Genomic DNA, 21467 nt, shown 5'->3' with positions numbered 1-21467 from the left:
AGTTTTAAACCACCTAAATTGTCATTTCTTGTACCAAAAGGATTAACATCACCTTGATCACAGTTTCTATGATTTCGTCTAGGTCGGTTGATGGATCGATAATCTTCTTCATGGAACTCCTCTTCTTCAATTTCCTCCTCTGACTGGTAAGTCCTCCTTAAACGTTCTCTCCTGGATGCGGGTCTAGAACGGGTTTGTTGGCTGTTCTGAATCTCGTCGAGCCTTTCGTGCAGTTCTTCTAGACCTGTTTTCATAAGCTTAGTAATAGTGTCATTCAATGCCCTCATTTGCAAGTTAGATAGCCCGATGACAGAATTTCCTGGCCGATCTCTTTCTCCATCACTTTCCATGGTTTCCTGAAAACTTAACACCAAAAGTTAGCAAAAAATCCTCACACACAAAAGTGTTTCTCTCAATTTTGGTAGGTCATTCAAGAGCTTTCTCTCTAAGTTCTAAGAGAACAAATCCAAGCAACCCAATGGAATTCCCAAGCAACAAGGGAAGAAGGAAGATAGAAAGACAAGAGGATTTTGAAATCTGTTTTAACCACTCCAAGGCTGGATTTCTCCTCAGCCAGCAGGATTTCTCTTCCACCACCTAGCCAAATGTAACTCTTTTTTTTTTTTTTTTAATATTAGGATTTTTTTTCTCTCTATTTTTTGTTTTTTTTTTGAAAATAGAGATGGTCTAGGTAAGGAGATGGCCCAGATTTAAGATAGAAAGAAGAAGAATAATTTAGAAATGGAAAATGAGAAGATTAACAGACAGATACCGGTTGAGTGGCTCTGATACCACTTGATACACCCAAATTCGAGGATCACTCAGCCGGATTAGAAAAGATAGAAACTCGCCAAGGTGCAAGGTGCAACAAGGGAGATTTGATGGATTGAGGGGTCGCACAGCAGTTGTGGAAGGCTGCTGATATTCCCAACTCCAATCGCTGCTAGATATGACACACTAGTCCAGCAAGAGGAGACTGTTACTTGGATATTACACACCAAGAAACAAAGAAATGTTCTAGACAAAGAACAAAGAGATAAACTCTTAAAATGAAAAGGAAATTGATTGATCATTCTCAAATGAGATTACATGAGTTTATATAGTGATAAGAAACTTGGTAACAAAGCTAAGTATTGATTATTCTTGAAACGAAAAGATAATAAAGATAGTAAGTTGAATGAAGATTCAACTCTTGGTGCATGTTTCTCTTCCCAAGGTGTTCTTTCCAATGTGAGTTGAACTCCATTTTCGTCTTCCTTCTTTGACCACAAAATTAAGTGATTATTTTGGGCTTTCTTGGGCTTGTTTTAGGCTCAAAGTGGGCTGGACTTGATAGATATCATCCCCAATATAATTTTCCATGCTCTCTTTGGCCATAAACTCTTGAATAAGCCCATTTAGTGCATTTCTTAGCTTTTGGTCTAGTCATAGGTCCTTCAGGTACAAGCAATGGTTCCTCAGCTACAAGATCCTCTGGTTCAAGCTCAGCTACATATTTCTCAGGTTCAAGCTCAGCTACTAGTTCATCCTCCTTAGCTTCATCCATGATCACATCACGACTCCTAAGGCATTGAATGATCTGCGTATAAAGCTCCAGGTATGGAACAAAGAAGTATTTGGTGATGTTCAACGCCGTAAGGACAAAATTTTGAAGAAGATAAAGGATGTTCAGGATTTATTAGAAGGGGTGCAGACTGATGATTTGCTTTAGAAGGAGGATGCTCAAATCAAGGAGCTTGACGTGGTGCTTGAGTAGGAGGATCTCATTTGGTTTCAAAAATCTCGTGAGAAGTGGATAGCATTGGGGGATCGTAATACTACGTTTTTTTATACTTCGACTATCATTTGAAGACGGAAGAATAGAATAGAGATGCTGCGAGATGATGTTGGGAGATGGATTGATGATGTATCGGAGTTAGAGCGGATGGAAATTGAATTCTACTGGCGGCTCTATTCTATGGATGATGTTGATGAGTGTGTGGAGAAACCTGATCCTACTGGCTTTCCCTTGTTAAGTGTTGCGGAGTTAGCAGACTTGCTGAAGCCTATTTCGAGTATGGAAGTTGAGAACGCGGTGAGAAGCATGGGACAGTTTAAGGCTCCGGGACCAGATGACTTTCAACTTGTGTTCTATCAAGACTGGTGGTGGAATGTTGGCGAATCTGCAACAAAGTTTGTGATGCAATTCTTTTAGACCGGAGTGTTACCACTTGGGATGAATGATGCGATGTTAACTCTAATAGCTAAGGTGAGTAAGTCGGAGGCCATGACACAGTTTCGACCAATCAGCCTTTGTAATGTCTTGTTTAAAATGATCATGAAGACTATGGTGATGCGGTTAAAAAGGTGATGCCTAATCTAATTGGTCCAGCATAGGCTAGCTTTATTTCGGGGAAATTAACTGTGGATAATATTGTGATTGTCCAAGAGGCAGTTCATTCTATGAGACGGAAGAAGGGTAGAAAGGATTGGATGTTGTTAAAACTTGATTTGGAGAAAGCCTATGATAGGATTAGGTGGGATTTTCTTGAGGACACCCTAAATGCAGCCAAATTGCCATAAATGTGGGTCAGGTGGATTATGAAGTGTGTGACAGGGCCTACCATGACTTTGTTGTGGGATGGGGAACAAACATAATCATTTACACCGTTGAGGGGACTTCGCCAAGGGGATCCACTGTCGCCATATCTCTTTGTTCTTTGTCTTGAGAGATTATGTCATCAAATTGAGAGAGTGGTTGGTGTCGGGGAGTGGAAACCGATTAGTATCTCGCGAGGAGGACCAAAGCTGTCTCATGTCTGTTTTGCTGATGACCTGATCTTGTTTGCAGAGGCTTCGGTGAATCAGATTAGTGTGATAAGACGAGTATTGGAGAATTTTTGTGTTGCGTCGGGCCAAAAAGTTAGCTTGGAGAAGTCGAAAATTTATTTTTCTGAGAATGTCCATGGAGACTTGAAGCGGATGATTAGTTACGCTAGTGGCATTAAAGCTACAACGGATTTGGGGAAGTATTTGGGAATGTCTGTTCTTCAGAAGAGGATAAACAAGGACACCTTTGGAGAGGTATTGGAACGAGTTTCTTCCCATCTCGTGGGTTGGAAAGGGCGATCTCTGAGTATGGCAGGAAGTTTGACTTTGACTAAAGCTGTAATCTCATCGATCCCAGTTCACTCTATGAGTTCTATTACGTTACCGAAGTCGATTCTGGATTCGCTAGACAAGATTTTGAGAGTGTTTCTATGGGTACAACTCCTGAGAAGAGGAAACAATATTTGTTGTCATGGAAACAAGTTTGTAAAACTAAGGCTTCAGGTGGTTTGGGGATCCGGTCTGCTAGGATGATGAATACAACGTTATTGGCTAAGTTGGGGTGGTGGTTGTTAAATGATTCAGGGAGTTTATGGGCTGAGGTGCTGCATAGTAAATACAAAGTGAAGGGCGTGCATGATCTCTCTTGGCTTGTGCCTAAGGGCACTTGGTCCTCCACCTGGCGTAGTATGGGGTTGGGTTTACGAGAAGCAGTGATCCCGGGTTTGCGTTTGATATTGGGTGATGGCCGGACAATTCTTTTTTGGCAGGATAAATGGTTGTTACATACTTTGCTTTGTGAATGTTTGATAGAACCTCTACCGGTTAAAGCTGCTTCAGTAAAGGTGTCGGAGGTGTGGAGGAATGGGCAAGGTTGGATGTTGAATAAGATATCTCCATATGTACTTGAGCATGTCAGGTTGAGACTGTACTCTGTAGTCTTGGACAATGTTACTGATGTGAAAGATCGAATTTCTTGGGGTGAGAGTCTTGATGGGAAGTTTACAGTTCGGTTTGCTTACAGTTTGTTAACTCGAGATGCTACACCTCGACCGGATCTTAGTAACTGTTTGATCATGTTTGGACGGTGATTGCTCCGGAACGAGTGAAGGTTTTTTTGTGGCTTGGATTTAATCAAGTGATTATGACTAATATGGAGAGGAAACACAGACATCTCTGTGATGATGGTTTATGTCAGGTCTGTAAAGGAGGGGAGGAGACGATTCTCCATGTGTTACATGATTGTCCTGCTATGTCTAGAGTGTGGAGCCGCATTATTTCGCGACGACGCCGTGATACATTTTTTACTCAATCATAGATTGAATGGGTGTATGATAATCTCCGGGACAATGTGGTAGTGGGTGAGTATATGTGGTCCACACTATTTGTGATGGCCATTTGGTGGGGATGGAAGTGGCGTTGTGGTAATGTGTTTGATACGAATGGTAAGTGCAGGGAGCATGAATTTTATTAAAGATTTGGCTAAGGAGGTGTTCCAGGCTCATGAGCGGTCACAATCACAGGGGAAGGTTGTTGCACGGGTGGAGAGGTTAGTTTCGTGGGTCAAACCGACAGGGAATTGGTTGAAGTTAAACACAGATGGAGCGTCTCAAGGAAATCCTGGTGTTGCTGTGGCAGGAGGTGTTTTGCGAAACGCGGATGGGGTGTGGTGCATCGGGTTTGGCTTACACATTGGGATGTGTTCTGCTCCTTTGGCGGAATTGTGAGGTGTTTACTATGGCTTACATATTGCTTGGGAGTATCGTGCGACTTGTGTGGAGCTGGAGGTGGATTCAGCGGTAGTGGTTGGGTTTCTTCAGACAGGGATTGATGATTCGCATCCTTTGTCTTTCCTAGTACGACTGTGCTATGGCTTTATCTTGAGGGACTGGATAGTCCGTATTTCTCATGTGTATAGGGAAGCTAACAGTCTTGCTGATGGGTTAGCCAACTATGCATTTTCATTACCGCTTGGTTATCATTCTTTATTGTTTGTCCCGATGTTGTTCGGTATGTGATGTTAGAGGATGTTAATGGGTCTTCGATCCCTCGTAATGTTCGTTTGTAATATTTCATTACTTAATAAAACATAGGAGACATTGACTCCTATTTTACACCAAAAAAAAAATAAGAATAAATAAATTTTCATAAATGAATGCTACACAAAATAAAAAACAATTATTGTTACTAATTTTTTAGTATTATTTGTCCTTGTTGTCGCATACATTTTATGACATGATTGGTGTTCATTGTGCAACGATAGTTTTAATAACAATATTTTGCTATATTTTTTTGTTCAGCACATGATTTATTAAATTACAGCTTTTTATTTAATATCTTTATATAAATTATATTATAAATTTTAAGAATAAATTAGCAAACGAAATAACTAAATTTCATTAATTATAAACTTGAAACAGAAAAAAGAATCAACTTGGTTTGCGGATTGTATATCAATTAGAAGAATACCATTCATGCTTAAGAAGGTAAGCTTTAGAAATATATGCTTATTATCTTTTCTTAATTACATAGTGAAACAACCCGACCCGTTTTTTTAAAAATAATAATAGCAATTACAATATATAATTAAGCATCTCATATTACTTAATTAAACTGACCTAAACCACAATACAACATTAAACCAGCAATAACCAATACACACAGCAGAAACATACCAATAATATAAAACCGATATAATTTCAATACAATAATATTTATAACCATTCCATCCAACAACCTAACATGCTTCTAATCAAGGTTCCAACATAAACAACATAACCAACAACACACAAACGAGACCCTACATCATCCTCCTCCTCATCGCCCTAATTCCACGTCACAACCTGCACACCACAAACAACAATTGAGATGCGTAAGTATTATCATAAATACTTAGTGAGGCAATCCTCTCATCTACTGGGCTATACACACAAGCAACTGAGATCCAATGTTTAACAAACAACAAATAAACACAACCAACCAGGAAAACACATGCAACACACAAGTTGGTGTCGACCGACACCAAAGTGGTGTTGATCGAAACTAGGCCTAGAATGGTGTCGACCGACACCCACTTGGTGTCGACCGACACCGACCCCGCAGACACGTTCTGCTTGAAGCCGATCAACGAATCTCTGTTTCCAAACATCTCCAATCCGTCCCAAACTCACCCAAAAGCTTCAAGAATCTATAAGAACCATAACACAACCACCACAAGCAAAAACAACACCACAAAACACAACAAATCAAGCACACAAAGGATTTTCATACTTAGATAAGCCATAGTCATGCACTCACCTCTTTTGCAGGAAGTTTCTGACCCAAACTGACGAATCCAACACCCTAGAAGGCTTCCCCTTCGTTTCTAGCACCAGATCTCCACTCCACAGGAACAGATCTCACCAATCTAGCTTAGAATCTCCAAAATCCCTCAAGAACACTCTCTCTTCTCTCTTTTTTTCTTTAGAAACGGCCAAGAAAACTCTTTCCACGACCTAGGTCGAGTTTCCTCTACAAATATGTCGGTTTGACACTTCAATCGAACAAGACCAAACCAAAACGATGAATTAAAATAATCTGGTCGAAACAAAATTGATGGTGTCGATCGACACTCCTCTTGGTGTCGATCGACACTCCTTCCCCAAATCCCCAATTTGGTTCGCGGGTGTTACAATTCTCCCTGTCTAACAAAAGATTCATCCTCGAATCTGAACACACCGCCAGTCATCCGCAAAACTCATCAAATCACCGTCGTAATGGTTCGCACCATCCAACCATCCGGTCTACCGCAACCAGTACACCACTGGTCCACACAATCCTGACCCCACCGGTCAGCAAAGTCCTGACCCCACTGGTCAATCCAAACCCCACTCTCCCAATCATCACAACTCTGGTCCCCCCGACCATCATATACCTGACCCTCCCTGTCAACACACAGAAACCCCGGGATTGACCCCCCATCAACCCCGAGATACGCATCTGATAACAACATGAAATCCAAGATTGAACCCCCATCGATCCCCTAAATCCTCATCCGATCAAAATAGGAAAACTTGAGTTTGAACCCCATCAATCTCCTAAATCCGCACCCGATCACAATAAGAAATCTTAGATTGAACCCCCATCAATCTTCTAAATCCACATCCAATTACCATTCTTATCTCCACGTCCTTGACACTTTTGCTGCCAACTCATCTGATTTTAGGTCGCAACCTTCAAGCCATACCGATCACACTCTCATTCCCCCGTCTTTGAGCCATACTGTCTCACCCTCAGGTCGTCACCCTCAAGATCTCGGTACCAGGAGAACCCCCATATCTTCATGAAAACCCCCATCTCCTCGGGAGAACCCCCATCTCCTCTGCCACCCTCAGGACTGCAGTCCCTCGATCTATCGGTATCTAGAGAAACTTCGTCCTCTCAGGAGAACCCCCATCTCCTCATGAGTTGTTCAGGACCCCCCGTCCCTATAGCAAACAGTCATAACATCTATAAGCATTTCTCCAACCAGGACCACCCCCGTGATCCGCGTAGAACATCTCGATTTCCTACTAATACCATATTCTCTCCCAGAATATCATCACTACCATGGCTACTAACGCTGAGCACGAGACGGGTACCCTTGAATTTTTCGATACCCTTTACCCAACCCAACTCTTACAGATAATAGAAAAAAATTACTCGTACTCGACCCTTAAATAACGGGTACCCGCAAAAATGGGTATCCGGTAAAAAACAGATGACCCTTTAAATACCCGACCCCTTAACGGGTACCCGGCAAAAAAACCGCCAATAACCGCAAAAAGAATAAGTCATAGATGTATGCAACATATAGTTTCAAAAATTATAAAATTACAAACTTAAAAAATAAAAGCTTATAATACCCGATACTCGTCCCGTACTCACGAGTAATATAATTATAAAACCCTTCACTCGACCCTAAGGTTACGGGTACCCTTTTTTCGGGATGGGTACGAGCTGAGTAACAGGCCAAATATGGGTAACAGGTATTAGTGACCAGGCTGAATGGCCACCCCCAGACCTCACTCTAAACATCCCAAACACTTCGGTGTTTACAAACACCCTCTCCAAAAATAGACAAGTTCTAACTAGTCATAGAACTTTCTATTTGTTTGCAAACACACTTTCCATATAAAGGCAAGCTTTAACTATCCATAAAACTTCCTATTTTTTAGAACCCGCATATTCTCTTAACACTGTGACATCACCAATCAAAACAAAAATCTTTGAGAACTGATCATCTCATCTGCGACCACTCTGCAGGTCAACCTCTAAGTATTTCCGCCACTCCGGCATTTCACATCCCCTTTCCCAAAATAGAGAAGTTATAACTATTCATAGAACTTTCCATTTTTAGAAACGTTTTATTTATGGCAACTTTCCAATTTTAGAAATCTCGCACAAATTTCCTTTTCTACAAGACACACAAGTCAAAACAAAATCCAAGAGAACTCCAATTGCAAAACATTCAATCCCACAAATCACAGCCAACGGTATTTCCCGATACCGGCGTGATCCACCATTTTACAATAACTTTTCAATAGCCAACTGCACCTCCCGTACAGAAGCTAAAAACACTACACAACTAACAACACAAAAAGTAACTTACCGTGGAATCTCATTGAAGCCTCGAAGAGGATGATACTAGGACTCCATACCACATGCAAATTGACTAACTACTCATAATCAATTTCCATCTCACAACATCATGCATCAAGCAACAGGAAAATAATTCACCCAATTAAATTCCTAAACCGCTCTAAACCATCCTAGAACCGTAAAGGCTCTGATACCAAACTGAAACAATCCGATCCATTTTTTTAAAAAATAATAATAACAATTACAATATATAATTAAGCATCTCATACTACTTAATTAAACCGACCTAAACCATAATACAACATTAAACCAACAATAACCAATACACACAACGGAAACATACCAATAATACAAAACGGATATAACATCAATACAATAATATTCCTAATCATTCTATCCAACAACCTAACATGCTTCTAACCAAGGTTCCAACATAAACAACATAACCAACAACACACAAACGAGACCCTAGATCATCCTCCTCCTTATCTCTCTGATTCCACGTCACAACCTGCACACCACAATACTTAGTGATTAAAGGTCAATTAAACCCAATGTGTACTCCACCACGATCTAGTGGTATCGTTGTAGCACTTCAGGATCGAATCCACAGAGACAAAGTGATGCACTATGAAATTGTATAAATTCGAATATAGCTAAAGCAAAGAGAAAGTTTGTGTTTCAAGTAATAAATTTAAAACAGAAAATCAAGTAAGGGTTTTGAATTCAAAGAAAGATATTGGACGTAGGGAATCAGTTAGGGGATACAACCACAAATTTAGATGATAGATTGGGAAAGCATTAGACACCGTTCTTGAACTCAAATCTCAATTATAAAGCTAACCTACTTCTGCAGTGTTAACTAACTATGCAAGGAGATAATTAGACCCTAAACTTCCGTTTGAATCTAGCTAAGCAAGCAAGCATTAAAGTTCAAGTTTGATTCGTTCACAAGGTGCCTCAACTTCAACTTCCATTGGCTAAGGCCCACCTTGCTCACCTATGTTTCTTTCAAGTAACTGAACAACACTTTCGGTGCCACGATTAATTGAACCTAAGATCTTAATCTAGGTGATCAGTCTAGCTTAAGCATTAAGAACAACAATAGATGAAGAACAATAGATGAAGAACAATAAGATCAATCCCAAATCTAACAACCTAAGTTTACAGAATCATAAACCTTTTTTTGAAACCCGAATCCCAATAGTAAAACTACTCAAACATAGAAGTAAAAGAACAGCAAATCAAGGAGAAGAAAACATGATTGGATTGGAAAGAGAAATAAAAGGGTTCATAATTCTTCTCCAAAGTGTTAGAGAGGATTAGAGATCTTCTCCCAAAGCTTACAAGTACTCAAAAGCTGCGTAGAATAAAAGTTGTCTTTTTAGAGGTCGAGTCTCATGCTTAAATAGTAAAATAAAACCCTAAAAGTCGGTTTAAAACATAAAAGGAAAAGTTGCTTCGGGTACGGGACTGGTCGATCCCAAATGAGGATCAACCGATCTCGGATGCTTTTCTGCGTTTGCTTCAAATGCTAACTTGTTCGATCGGTCTTCAACCAATTTAGCTCCAAATGCATGCTTTCATCCCCAAAACACTGAATTTCCTTCCAAAGTAGCCTAGAACCTGTACAAACGAGTTATATTACATGGCGGGTTATATGACATTGCAGAATTGAATTGATAATACTAAAAAATAAACTATCAGTAATATGATATTTCAATATGGGTTAAATCCTCATTTTAATGTTTTAACAACACCAATATAATATGTCGAATCAAACTTATTTAAGATTGTAGTAAACAAAAATTATTGTGCGGTATACCACGGTTTATATATTAAATCACTAAAACTAACAAAAGAGTAGATTAGCAAAATTAGTATTAAAATATTATATTAACAAAAAAAATTAAAAAAAACTTACCCCGAGGTAAACCGCGGGTCATAATCTAGTTAAATAAATTAAAACAGAACTCCAATATTGGTAGCCCAAACCGGAAGATAAGAGTTTACAAAAGAAGTTTCAGAAATTAACGATCTTGAAGAACGTGCAAGACAATCTGCCCTAACATCGGACTCACGAGGGATCCTGGTCAAGGGAAGGAAGAGAAGTAGGATCTGAGCAATGAGAAATCTTCCAACATATTCGAGAAGGCGGGCCAATCATCACGTATCTGCACCATCGCGTATCTGCTCTGCACAATTCGTCTCGAAGGCTTGACAGTCAACCCCAGCCGCCAACAGAGCCTCCATAGCCCAGGTCAGAGCTTGTAGCTCCGCGTGTAAGGGGGTAGGTCCACTTCGAAGACTTTTTGCTCCCAGGAGAAGCGTCGAATCTTCACCATTACAGTACCACCAACCCAACTCCTGAAAAGGATCCGAGTCTTTTCAGGAACCGTCAACCTGACAGCGTAGAGAAGAAAACCTATCCTCTAAAAGTGGCGGAGGCTGCAAATATATCCCCGAACAAGCTTTGGCCTCCTCCTATAGTATTTTATCATTAGCCGCCTGATTTAAAATATCACTCGGAAGAAAACCTATCCTCCAAAACCTGGAATACCTTTTTATTCCTATCTTTCCAGACTGATCATAGAAAAAAAAAATCATATAAATTGAACATAATAAAATCATATAAATTTATTACCTTTTTATTACTACAACATATTCTTAATATTCCAAAAAAAAAAGTATATACACATAAAAATATACACTAACATACTATATAGGCATATACCTCTATTTAATTATAGAAAACAAAACTAAATGTTTTAAAATTTTATATTCTATCTAATAACAAATTTAATGTAATTAGGTTATAAACTTTATAAAACGTAAGAAGAAGAAAAACATTCTAAACAAAATTATAAATTAATTAGACAAAATTTAATTAATTGGAAATTTAAAAAACTAAATAAATTATAAATATTATTTAAAATAAATTAATTTATAATTTAGTCCCGCGGTGTACCACGGTTGAAAACCTAGTTAAATGAAAAGATAGCAATACAGAGATTTCCACTGTTTTCTGCATTTTGTTATTTTGCTTAATGAACCTTACTAGTTACTATCTAGCAGGACCGATACTATACCGATGTGAACATCAGAACATGTAGGGGTTCCATATACTTTATAAATAATTGAATTTTCCTATTTTTCATAAATAAAACTTGGTGAAATCGTTTTCCATATACCTTAACTTATGTTCTAATTAAGCACCAATTGAACCGTTTAGGTTAAATCTTTTTTACTTCTTACGTGTGACATGTATATATTGGATATTAAATTAACTAAAATATTGAGTATTAAATTAGCTAAAATAGGAAAATTATTTTCTATAATAGTCCCCTATACAATTATTTTCTATCTCCACCATTAACTACTAGCCATAACACAAAGAATGAGCACATAAATTATAATCAACCGAATAATCTTATATTTACCTTAATGTTAATATGCAACAAATATATTTCATCTAGTAATTAACTAACTATTGAGTTTAAAACACGCCAATATATATATTTTTTTTATATAGATATAAGTTTTATATAATATGTTGCAATAGAATTATTAAATGTTGTATCTACAGTGACAAATGTGTCATATATATTGTCACATATATTTACTATAATGTTCTTGTAAAATCGTTACAGTTCATAATCGTTGAATATTTCTTATAAATTTTGCAAGACATTTTCGTAAAAATGTTGCTAATTTGTGACAGAAAATTGCAACATAATTTTTTGTCGCTATTTTACAATAAACTTGTCGTAAAATTGTAATGTGCAGTCATTATTACAAAATTATAGCAAAATTTGTTACAAAATTTTCACAAATATAATCATTACAAAAATTATGTGCACAAATCTGTTAAATCTATCATACATGCTTACATATGTGTGAGTTTGCGCATGTTCAATTGTGTCAATATATATTGGTCATCATGCAGCACATTGTCCACACTAAGCGTACGTGAGTTGTTTTTAGATGCGAGTTTCCGAGAAGAAATTACTGAGCAATTGAACATAATAAAATCATATAAATTGATCTTTTAGTTTTTGGGTATGCATGCACCTAAGATTCCAGCACAAAACATTATTTTTAATCATATATAAGATGACATGATAAGAATGTTTGGAAATGAAACGATCAAAGGCGTTTATGAGTTTAGAAGGACAGCACCTCTAATTTACATTTTTGCTGTTTTAAAATTTTGAGTTCAAATTTTTTACTCATCATAACGGAAAAGGAAAATACACTGCCTCATCTTCTTCCTCGTGATATCGGATCTGTAAACCCTAAATTAAGTCTGGCTTTTCATTTTCTTGGCATCTATACATCGTTTTACTTTGTTATTCTTGTAGATTTAGTACTCATATGATAGATCTACAAAAAAAAACATGGTTAGAACTTTAAAACCCTCAATTTTCTTTTTTAAATTCCCGATTTTCTGGCCGATTGTGTTGAAATCGCAGTGGAAGGGAGCCGCCGAGCGTATAACCGGCGATTACACGGCCGCCTAGGCCGATTTTTAAAACAGGGAATACATAAAGGCATACATATATTAATTAAACATGTATTATCTTGTACTAAAAAAATCACTAATCTCATATATATGTGCATATGTGTGTTTTTGTATAGGCTTGTAGCTAAAATTTCATCATATATAAGATATAAAAACCATAATTCTAACTTTAAGTGAATTATTTTACAGAAGTAATTACGGTGTCAATAAAAAATCTATACTAATAAAAAGTATAAGCTATAAGCTCCTAAAGGCGTCCACATAAGATTTAAAACCTCCAATTGTGATTAGACTTGTCACTAATTAACATTTTTTAAAATCTCCAGAATTTATACACTTTTCAAGATTAAAAAAATATTAAAAAACCACCAAGAGTAATTAGCATCTCACTAATTAACAATTTTAAAGGCGTCCACCTAAGCTTTAAAACCACCAATAGTGATTAGCCACCTCACTAATTAACATTTTTAAAAATCTCTAGAATTTATATATTATTTAGATTTTTAAAGAAACAGAAAAATTAAAAAAACCACCAATAGTGATTAGCCACTGTTTATGGATTACAGAATTATCTATATAAAAAAATATTTGTAAATTTCTCCAAAATTTATATATTATTTAGATTTTTAAAGAAAAAGAAGAAATTAAAAACCACCAATAGTGATTAGCCACCTCACTAATTAACAATTTTAAAAAATTTCCAGAATTTATATATTATTTAGATTCTTAAAGAAAAAGTAAAATCAATGGAAACAAAATCTATATAATAAAATATTTGTAAATTTAAGGTTGAAAAAGTTTAATCTATACTAATAAAAAGTAGGAGGTATAAGCTCCTAAGGCCGTCCACCTAGGATTTTAAACAACCAATAGAAATTTGACATATCACTTATAAACATTTTATACGATTTCCAGAATTTTCTATATTAAGAATTATTTTAAACAACCTATCATGATTTGACATGTCATTCATTAACATTTTTTAAATTTACAGAATTATTTAGAAAAAGAAAAATTTTAAATTTATAGAAATCAAAAGCACAATATCCCACATCGGCTAGAAATTTTTAAGACAATGGTTCAGAACCACTATAAATAAGATTAATATGCTTCCAACAACGAATGAGCAGGAAAGCTTGATTTATCAGGCGTCCAAGTTTAAAAGTTTTATTTGGTTTGATCTGGTTTTTTATTTGATCAAATTAAAACTTTCAACAGTTTCAAAAAATATTATAATATTTAAAAAATTTAAAAGTTTACATATTATAAATATTGAAACTTTTAAAAGTTTTAAGCGTTTAAAAAAAATTTAAATATTATAAGTTTTAAATTTTAAAAGTTTAAAATATTATAAATATTGAAAATTTTTAAAAGGTTCAAATTTTATATTTTGAAACCTTTTAAAAGTATAAATTTAATAAATATTGATGCAAAACATAAATTATCTTATTTATCTACATTTGTGCTTTTTATTTCTTATTAGCTGTAAAACATATTTTTGTGTATGATTTTATAGATGAGTTTATTTTTGGGTCTAAGGAAGAAGGATTGACATCGCAAGACCTTAATTTAATGTTTGAGTCAAATTTTGAGGTTTAAAGAAGAAAGATGGATGACAAACACACATGTTTTATTAGCTATACATAGGCATGACCAGGGTTACGGTTGTCACGGTTAAAGTTTATTAACCATCGTTTATGGTTAGAAATTTTTGTAACCTTAACCAGAACCGTTTAACAAACGGTTAAACGGTTACGTTTATATACGGTTACGGTTCAAGCGGTTACTGTTATATACGGTTACGGTTATTTGATAATATGATACGGTTGATATTATTTGATGATATAATATAATTGATATTATTTATTTATAATTAATATGTTCTTATAGTGTACTCATATTTCTCTATATCATATGATTCATATTAAATAAATAATTATTAGTATGTTGAAAAAAAAAATTATTAGTATATTTTATTATGTTTTTAAAATATTATAAACCAAATAAGGATTTTGGTTTGAGAAGTTTCTAAAAGCGTGGATCTAAAACCAAATAAGTATATAGATAAAATTGTCAATAATTAGGTGCATGTGTTGACTATGCTGGTAATCATGAATTTCACAAATTTTACGAGAAAATAAATGATTTTGTTTTTAGAGTTTGATGGGTTAACTAGTTGTAATAAATGATTTTGTTTTTAGAGTTTGATGGGTTAACTAGTTGTATGGTAGTCTAAAAAAAGGTTTCACTGATCGGATCCTCCCAGTCAAAAACAGAATTTTTAAATCAACCTAAAAGATAAGAAGATGAAAGAATAAATTACCTCGGATTCTCCCACGCGAGCCCAAAACTTCCTGCGCTTCTCAGCCTCTTCTTCTTCTTGCTTCTCATAGTCGTCTTCTTCACTCATCGTCACGAGATTTCACAACTTTTCTCGGCTGATTAGGTTTTCCCTCTATTCTCAACTTTGCTCGGCTGATAATTCAAGTTTAAGCCCTTTATACTTTATGGACCTCAGTTTCCATAAGATAAGTATGTTATTACTTGTCAATCATAAAATATCTTATTATATAAAGTTTGATGTCAAAATTACTCATTAACTAGATCGTGACATGTGTCAAATATATTGATTAGATGTTGACACGTGTCAAAAAAAGAATTTTTTTATAAGCGTAGTATGACAGTTAATTATATTTACAGAATTTTATATATTTATCTTTTAATGTTTTAAAAAACAATCAAAAAGGAAAACTAACAAAATCAATATATTTTCTATTGTATGCTAATTATATTATAGTTGTGTTCTCAATAAAATTTGACATGTGTAAGCAAAAAATTAATTTATTAAGCATGTATATTAATAAATAAATAAAAAATCGTGACATGTGTCAAATATATTGATTAGATGTTGACACGTATCAAAAAAACACTCTCTTTTTTTATAAACGACAGCTAATTATATTTACATAATTTTCATGTTTATATTTAAAAATTTTTTTCTAAATCAAAAAAAAAGAAAACTAACAAAATCAATATATTTTCCATTGTATACTAATTATATTATAGCTGTGTTCTTAATAAAATTTGACATGTGTAAGCAAAAACTTAATTTATTTGATGCGAATGTCTCAATATCTTTATATATGTTTTTATTTTATAAATTTCACTCATTTAAAATTGATTAAGACATGAGGTAAAATTAGTACTTATGAGATAAAAACATAACATATATATATATATATATATATATCTTAATTAATGCTGATTCAGATTTTTGCGAATTATATTTTGTTAATTTTTATTTGTATTTTCAATTCTTACCAAGATATAGATTTGATATGATGTAATAATTGTGTTTGATAGAAAATATTTATTTTTATGCATTAAGATAAAATGTGTAATTAAACTTAAAATATGATTTATTATGATGGTATATATATATATATATATGGTACTCTCTGTCCTATAAGAGTTTTTGTGTAAAAGCACAAAAATTAATAAACAATAATAATTATGTCATTTATAAAACTTCAACCAATAGGAAAATTTATTGCATACTTCAAATAGTCAGAAATTGTTATAGTAAAAAAAATTGTACATCGAAATTTGAGAAAATATTATAAAATAGAGCAAAAAAGCCTTAAAACTCTTATATAATGAAATTGGGAGAGTATTAAAATGAAATATAAGAGGTTCATATTCAATATTAAAATGTTACAAGATAAAATCTAAAACATGTATATTACTACTTAATTATTCTTAATAATTTTTTTAAAATTTTACCCGCGTAATAACATGGGTCTTATCTAGTATGTACTAAAGAACCAAATACAATAACCAAAGTAAACCAATACTACTACTCATATTCCAATAGAAACTAAAGCCACGATCGTGCATGAAGTCTTGAAGCAAACTCCACTAGCTCATGTGTAGCATTCAGTGCAAACAGTTCATCATCATAGTCTCGGCTATGTCGTTGTAGAAAAAGTTGGAGGTAAACACGCTGTTTCAACACCAGCTCATAACACTCCAACCAACAATTACTAACTCCACAATCACTTTCTGGACATAAACAACATAACAAATAGGGAACACTAGGGAAAAAGGCATACTCCCCCACTTAAAACTGCATGTAAACTTCTCGCTTGACAAAGAGGTATAAGTGCTGAACCATTGAAGCAATTTCATTGACATGGAAATCAGTCGATGAACCATCATAAAAGAGGAGCCAACACTCGCAGTCCTCCAGAGTTTATTAACATCTTCACATAAATTTCATAAACCAGTGACTCATCTCCATAGAGGTCTAAAAGAATTCTGATGCTTAAAGCTACTTTCTGAAACTGTACACACGTCATGAAGTGGTGAATTACTCAACGAAGAGTCTGAATCTTCCTAACGAAATCTTGTCATCTCTCTAAGAACACGTCCACATTCCAAGTTGGATCAACTAAATCTTGTTATATAAAATTGTATATGTCAAATGGTTAACTAAATATAAGTATCGTTATACAATTATTTGAAAGAGAAAAATATTATGAAAAGGCTCGTATACATAGACAAGTAAAACTGTAAAAGACTTTTGGTTAGATTTTACATAACAAGAACAAAAAATCAAACCCCCCCCCCCCCCCCCCCCCCCGCCAAATAAAATATTCCAATGTAATAAAAAATAAATCACACAAATTAGTGTAGAAAATTATTAATCTTTTTGCAGAGACACCTAGCTAGACTCAAAAAGAAGGTTCAGGATGAACAGCAGAAGCAGCGGCGTTATTAACGTGAAGAGCTCTTTGAAGTTTCCGGTGATCAAAAACTTCAACTCCGACGTTAAATATCGAAGTCACTGGCCGGTGATCGGACATCCTTATCTCCGATCTCTTGTAACACTCTTGTCTTATTCCTTTTCCTAGCCATAATATTCTATCACACCTGGTAATACCACACAGACACCAAACTCTTTGAGAATCACATAAGTTTTGTAACCATTAAAATGTTCTAATTTTTTTTTAGTCACTTACCATGCAGGAGCTCTCTTCTTCTCTCCTTCTCTCAAGTTTTCTCCGGCGTAACGATCCGAATCGAATTCGTATTTGTAGGTCGGAGGGAATTTAATCGCTCCTTCTCTCCATCCATCAAAAACATGCCCTCTCCTTAATTCTCTTATCAACTGTTAAGTTAAATTGAATGTTTTGTGTTATTAGCTTAAAAAAGTAGACTATAATATGAAGACAAACTTAACAAAGTAATATCCAAACTAAACCGAACCTGATCACTGTTCTTGAGCTCATCCCATCGTTTCTGTGCCACAAGCTTTCTTACTTCACCGTCTGGCATATTAAGTCGGTAGTTCAAATCTCCGAACCAGAATACTTGACTGTTGAAAATTTCCGACATAAAAACCAAATTAGTAAAATAAAAAACGTTAAATGCTTTGTGTTTTGTAATCTTGACTATTTGCTTACTCGTGACATGGAATCGTTCTTGGTTGATCGGTGTCAAGAACCGAGGCGAAACGAGTCCGACGTATGATTTCGTAGACGTCAGCATTACGGCGTTGCTCAGCACCGTCTTTGTGGCCAGAAGTTAAGTGTGAACACACAAAACACATTCGTGATTGATATAATGTCATGCTAATCGACACTGACCCCTGCAAACATATCAAATATATTAAGCAAGTGCTAGAATGCATGCTTTTATATTGGCAGGGTTACTTGGAAAGGAAGTTAGAGATAGGTTTTTTAGTTTTACCTTGTTTCCCATGTAACCCATCAAGCCAACTCCGACCGGTGAGACTTTCAAGTTGTTAACATGTCTTCTTAACCGCCGTCGGATCCAAACCGATACATAGATCCCAACCATCTGCTTACTTACTATCCTTACGTACTTTTGACTATCTTTCACTTTCCGACACTCCTCCACCAAATCTTCAGGCAATCCGTAACTATTTCTGATCTTGTCGCCTTCCTCTTCGTCATCATCGGAAGACGAATCTCCGTCTGATGAATCATCAGACATGGTTTTCGCAGCTTCTTCCGCTTCGGACGAAGAGGAAGAATTATTATCATTCTCTTCTTTTAGAATTAGATCATTCCAACTCAACTTTAACGTTTCAAAGCTCCGTGACCGTTTCAAGTGTCTTGCTTCCGAAGCAAACCTACTAACTCCTGTTGGATTCTCCGGTAGCTTAAACCCTAGCATCGCGTTGCTGCTAAACACCCTCCTTAGCTTCCCTTCTGATCCTACTATCTGAGGGTTGCCATCTAAAGCTAGTTCCGGCCAGTCCATGTTAGAATTCCGCTCTGGTTCAAGACTCGGTAAAGCCGTTGCAGCATCGATGAACTCGTTTGTAGCCAAGTCAAGCGAGTGGTCCGCAACGAGATTCTCCACCATGACATCAGCGATAATGGAGTTTGCTTGTTGTGCTAAGATAGGAGACGACGGCGCACTGTGAGATCTATGAAGAACGTTGTTGGTGCAGTTTGGTGGTTGATCATAAACTGATTCTTTATGGGATTTGTTCAGCGTTCTACGTATTATCGATTCCCATTTTGGAATTGGACCTCTGTCTTCTGCTCCAAAAACGTTCCCAGCGTTTAAAGGAACCACTTCTTGAAACCTATTATAAATTTTACATCAGTAAAGACTTATAAAATTCATCAAAAACAGAGGAAAAATACTCTGTTTTTGAGAATCAAGAAAATAAAATAAGAGCTACGTGACTTTTTTTAACTTACCCGATGATGTAAATATCTGAAGGGTTGTCAGTAGAGAGCCAATCATCAATCTCGAGTTCATCGGAAGGACGTTTTCCGGCGACGTTCCACGAAGCCACCGTCACTCTATAATTCACCATACGTACATAAATAAAGTCAAGAGATATTTTCACCGGGATAAAAAGAGATGTAATTACAGAAATAGCCTTACTTGATATCCTTTGTGTTAATGTATTGAGCTCTCAAAGTCTCCGATTTGCCTCGCCGGTGTTTCCTCTGGTAACCACCCCTCACACCACCACCACTATCTAGAGGATTTCAAAAAAATAATAAAATAAAACCAGAAAAACGAAATATTAGAATTCGTCTGTTATTTTCATTTCTGAATAGTCGATATTATTTTATATAATTTTATAAATGAAAACAAGAAACTTGCCTGAAATATTACTGCCGTGATCAGCTTCGCTTCCTCGACGACTATTAATATGGCTATCTTCATCATCAGTCGCACAGTGAACATTAGGGACGTCTTTGACCGAACATACTGTAAATAGGACCCAACAAAATTTACATTTAATAAAGATATAAAAGAAAAGTATATACCAAATCTGACCAAAAATTTAAAGATAAACAATAAGATAAGGCTTACCATCGTCTTCGCTCTCAGGCTCTGTATCAATTTCGTCTTCGCTGAAGTCGTACACTTTAGGTTTTATGTTCAACCACTTATTCATAACAATCGAAGGCCAAAACTTCTGTTTTTTTTTAACATAAAAAGAAAAAACGAAAATATCAGTTAGAGAATTAAAGAAACACATAAGAAAATAGAGAAGAGAATCTTGATCTTGTGTACCTCAGGACGTTTCCCACGTCTTGTTTTCATCTTCTCAGATCTCAGGTAAAGAGATTTAAGATTTGTGTTCTTTGTGGGAGGAGAATTTTTGAATAGAGGGAAAATGTCAGAGTTCTTGATATTTATAATAGTGACAGAGTCACAGAGAGTTAGAAGAAGAGATAACAAGAACAAGAAGAAAAGACACAAGAAAAAAAAAAAAGGTGAAGAGTAATACAAACAAGAAGACGTGTGAAGGTAAAGGCAAAAGAGAAAAATAAAAGAAAAGGTGTAATGATGAAAATTCTCTGATATTTTTTTTTTTTGTTAGGTTCGTTCTCGAAGTAAAGCTATGGCTGTCATTTAACAGCCTTCGTTAGCCCCCCCCTGAAAGAACCAAACTCCAACTTGTGCGATCCACTTTTTTCAATTTTATTTTGTTTACAATTTTTGATTTATTATTTGGGGACGACATATTAAAGAAAACTATAAAGACTGTCAGATTTAATTCCTTCTTTCTCACACGTGTTTTCGGTTGTTTGGCTATATTCGAACCGACCTGTGGTTATCTCTATTCGAACCGACCTGGTTAATCTATATACGAAGTTACGAACCGACCAGATCTTTGGTTTAATGTTTCTTTGAGTCTATTTAGAATTTTGAAGGTAGTGGTACGTAATTTAATCGGAAGAATCTGACTGAGTTACACTGGTTTTATTAAACCAACAAAAACAAACTAAAACTCAGAAGAAAAAACCAAAAACTCACCAAATCCGATTCAACCAACGCTGCTATCTGGATAATATGTAATAAACTGATCTTTTTTGGTATATAAAAAAGTCAAAATGTCACTTTCGTAGAAAACAAATACAACGTTTAATTTTCTCAATAGGAGTCTTCCTTCTTCTAGCTCCAGCTAATATTTTCAGCCATACAGTCGGCGTTAGAGATAGATTATTTATTTGACTAA

General features: G+C 35.4%; 1 protein-coding gene across 1 annotated transcript; it reads right to left on the bottom strand.

The window, feature by feature from the left end:
• Window positions 1-17467: 17467 nt before the first annotated feature.
• On the bottom strand, window positions 17468-20954 carry LOC104723280 (type I inositol polyphosphate 5-phosphatase 2). The gene is made up of 10 exons (XM_087474380.1): window positions 20519-20954; window positions 20315-20420; window positions 20102-20209; window positions 19877-19973; window positions 19687-19791; window positions 18701-19568; window positions 18415-18599; window positions 18218-18326; window positions 17971-18119; window positions 17468-17881 (listed from the first exon to the last, which is right to left on the bottom strand). The coding sequence occupies exons 1-10, from the start codon at window positions 20546-20548 to the stop codon at window positions 17683-17685; spliced, it is 1956 nt and encodes a 651-aa protein (XP_087330506.1). The 5' UTR covers window positions 20549-20954; the 3' UTR covers window positions 17468-17682.
• Between the last annotated feature and the right edge of the window lie 513 nt (window positions 20955-21467).

This window comes from Camelina sativa, chromosome 11, assembly GCF_030686135.1.
Source record: "Camelina sativa cultivar CO46 ecotype springtype chromosome 11, ASM3068613v1".
NCBI lineage: Eukaryota > Viridiplantae > Streptophyta > Magnoliopsida > Brassicales > Brassicaceae > Camelina > Camelina sativa.
Note: the sequence above shows the minus strand (reverse complement) of the source record. Positions and strands in the feature narration are given on the sequence as shown.

Excerpts from the sequence above, each read along its gene's own strand:
- LOC104723280 (XM_087474380.1), bottom strand. The coding sequence starts at position 20,548 with ATGAAAACAAGACGTGGGAAACGTCCTGAG. Across the intron at positions 18,120-18,217 it reads AGCTCAAGAACAGTGATCAG|TTGATAAGAGAATTAAGGAG; the intron begins GTTCGGTTTAGT and ends TTAACTTAACAG. Across the intron at positions 17,882-17,970 it reads AAGAAGAGAGCTCCTGCATG|GTGTGATAGAATATTATGGC; the intron begins GTAAGTGACTAA and ends TGGTATTACCAG.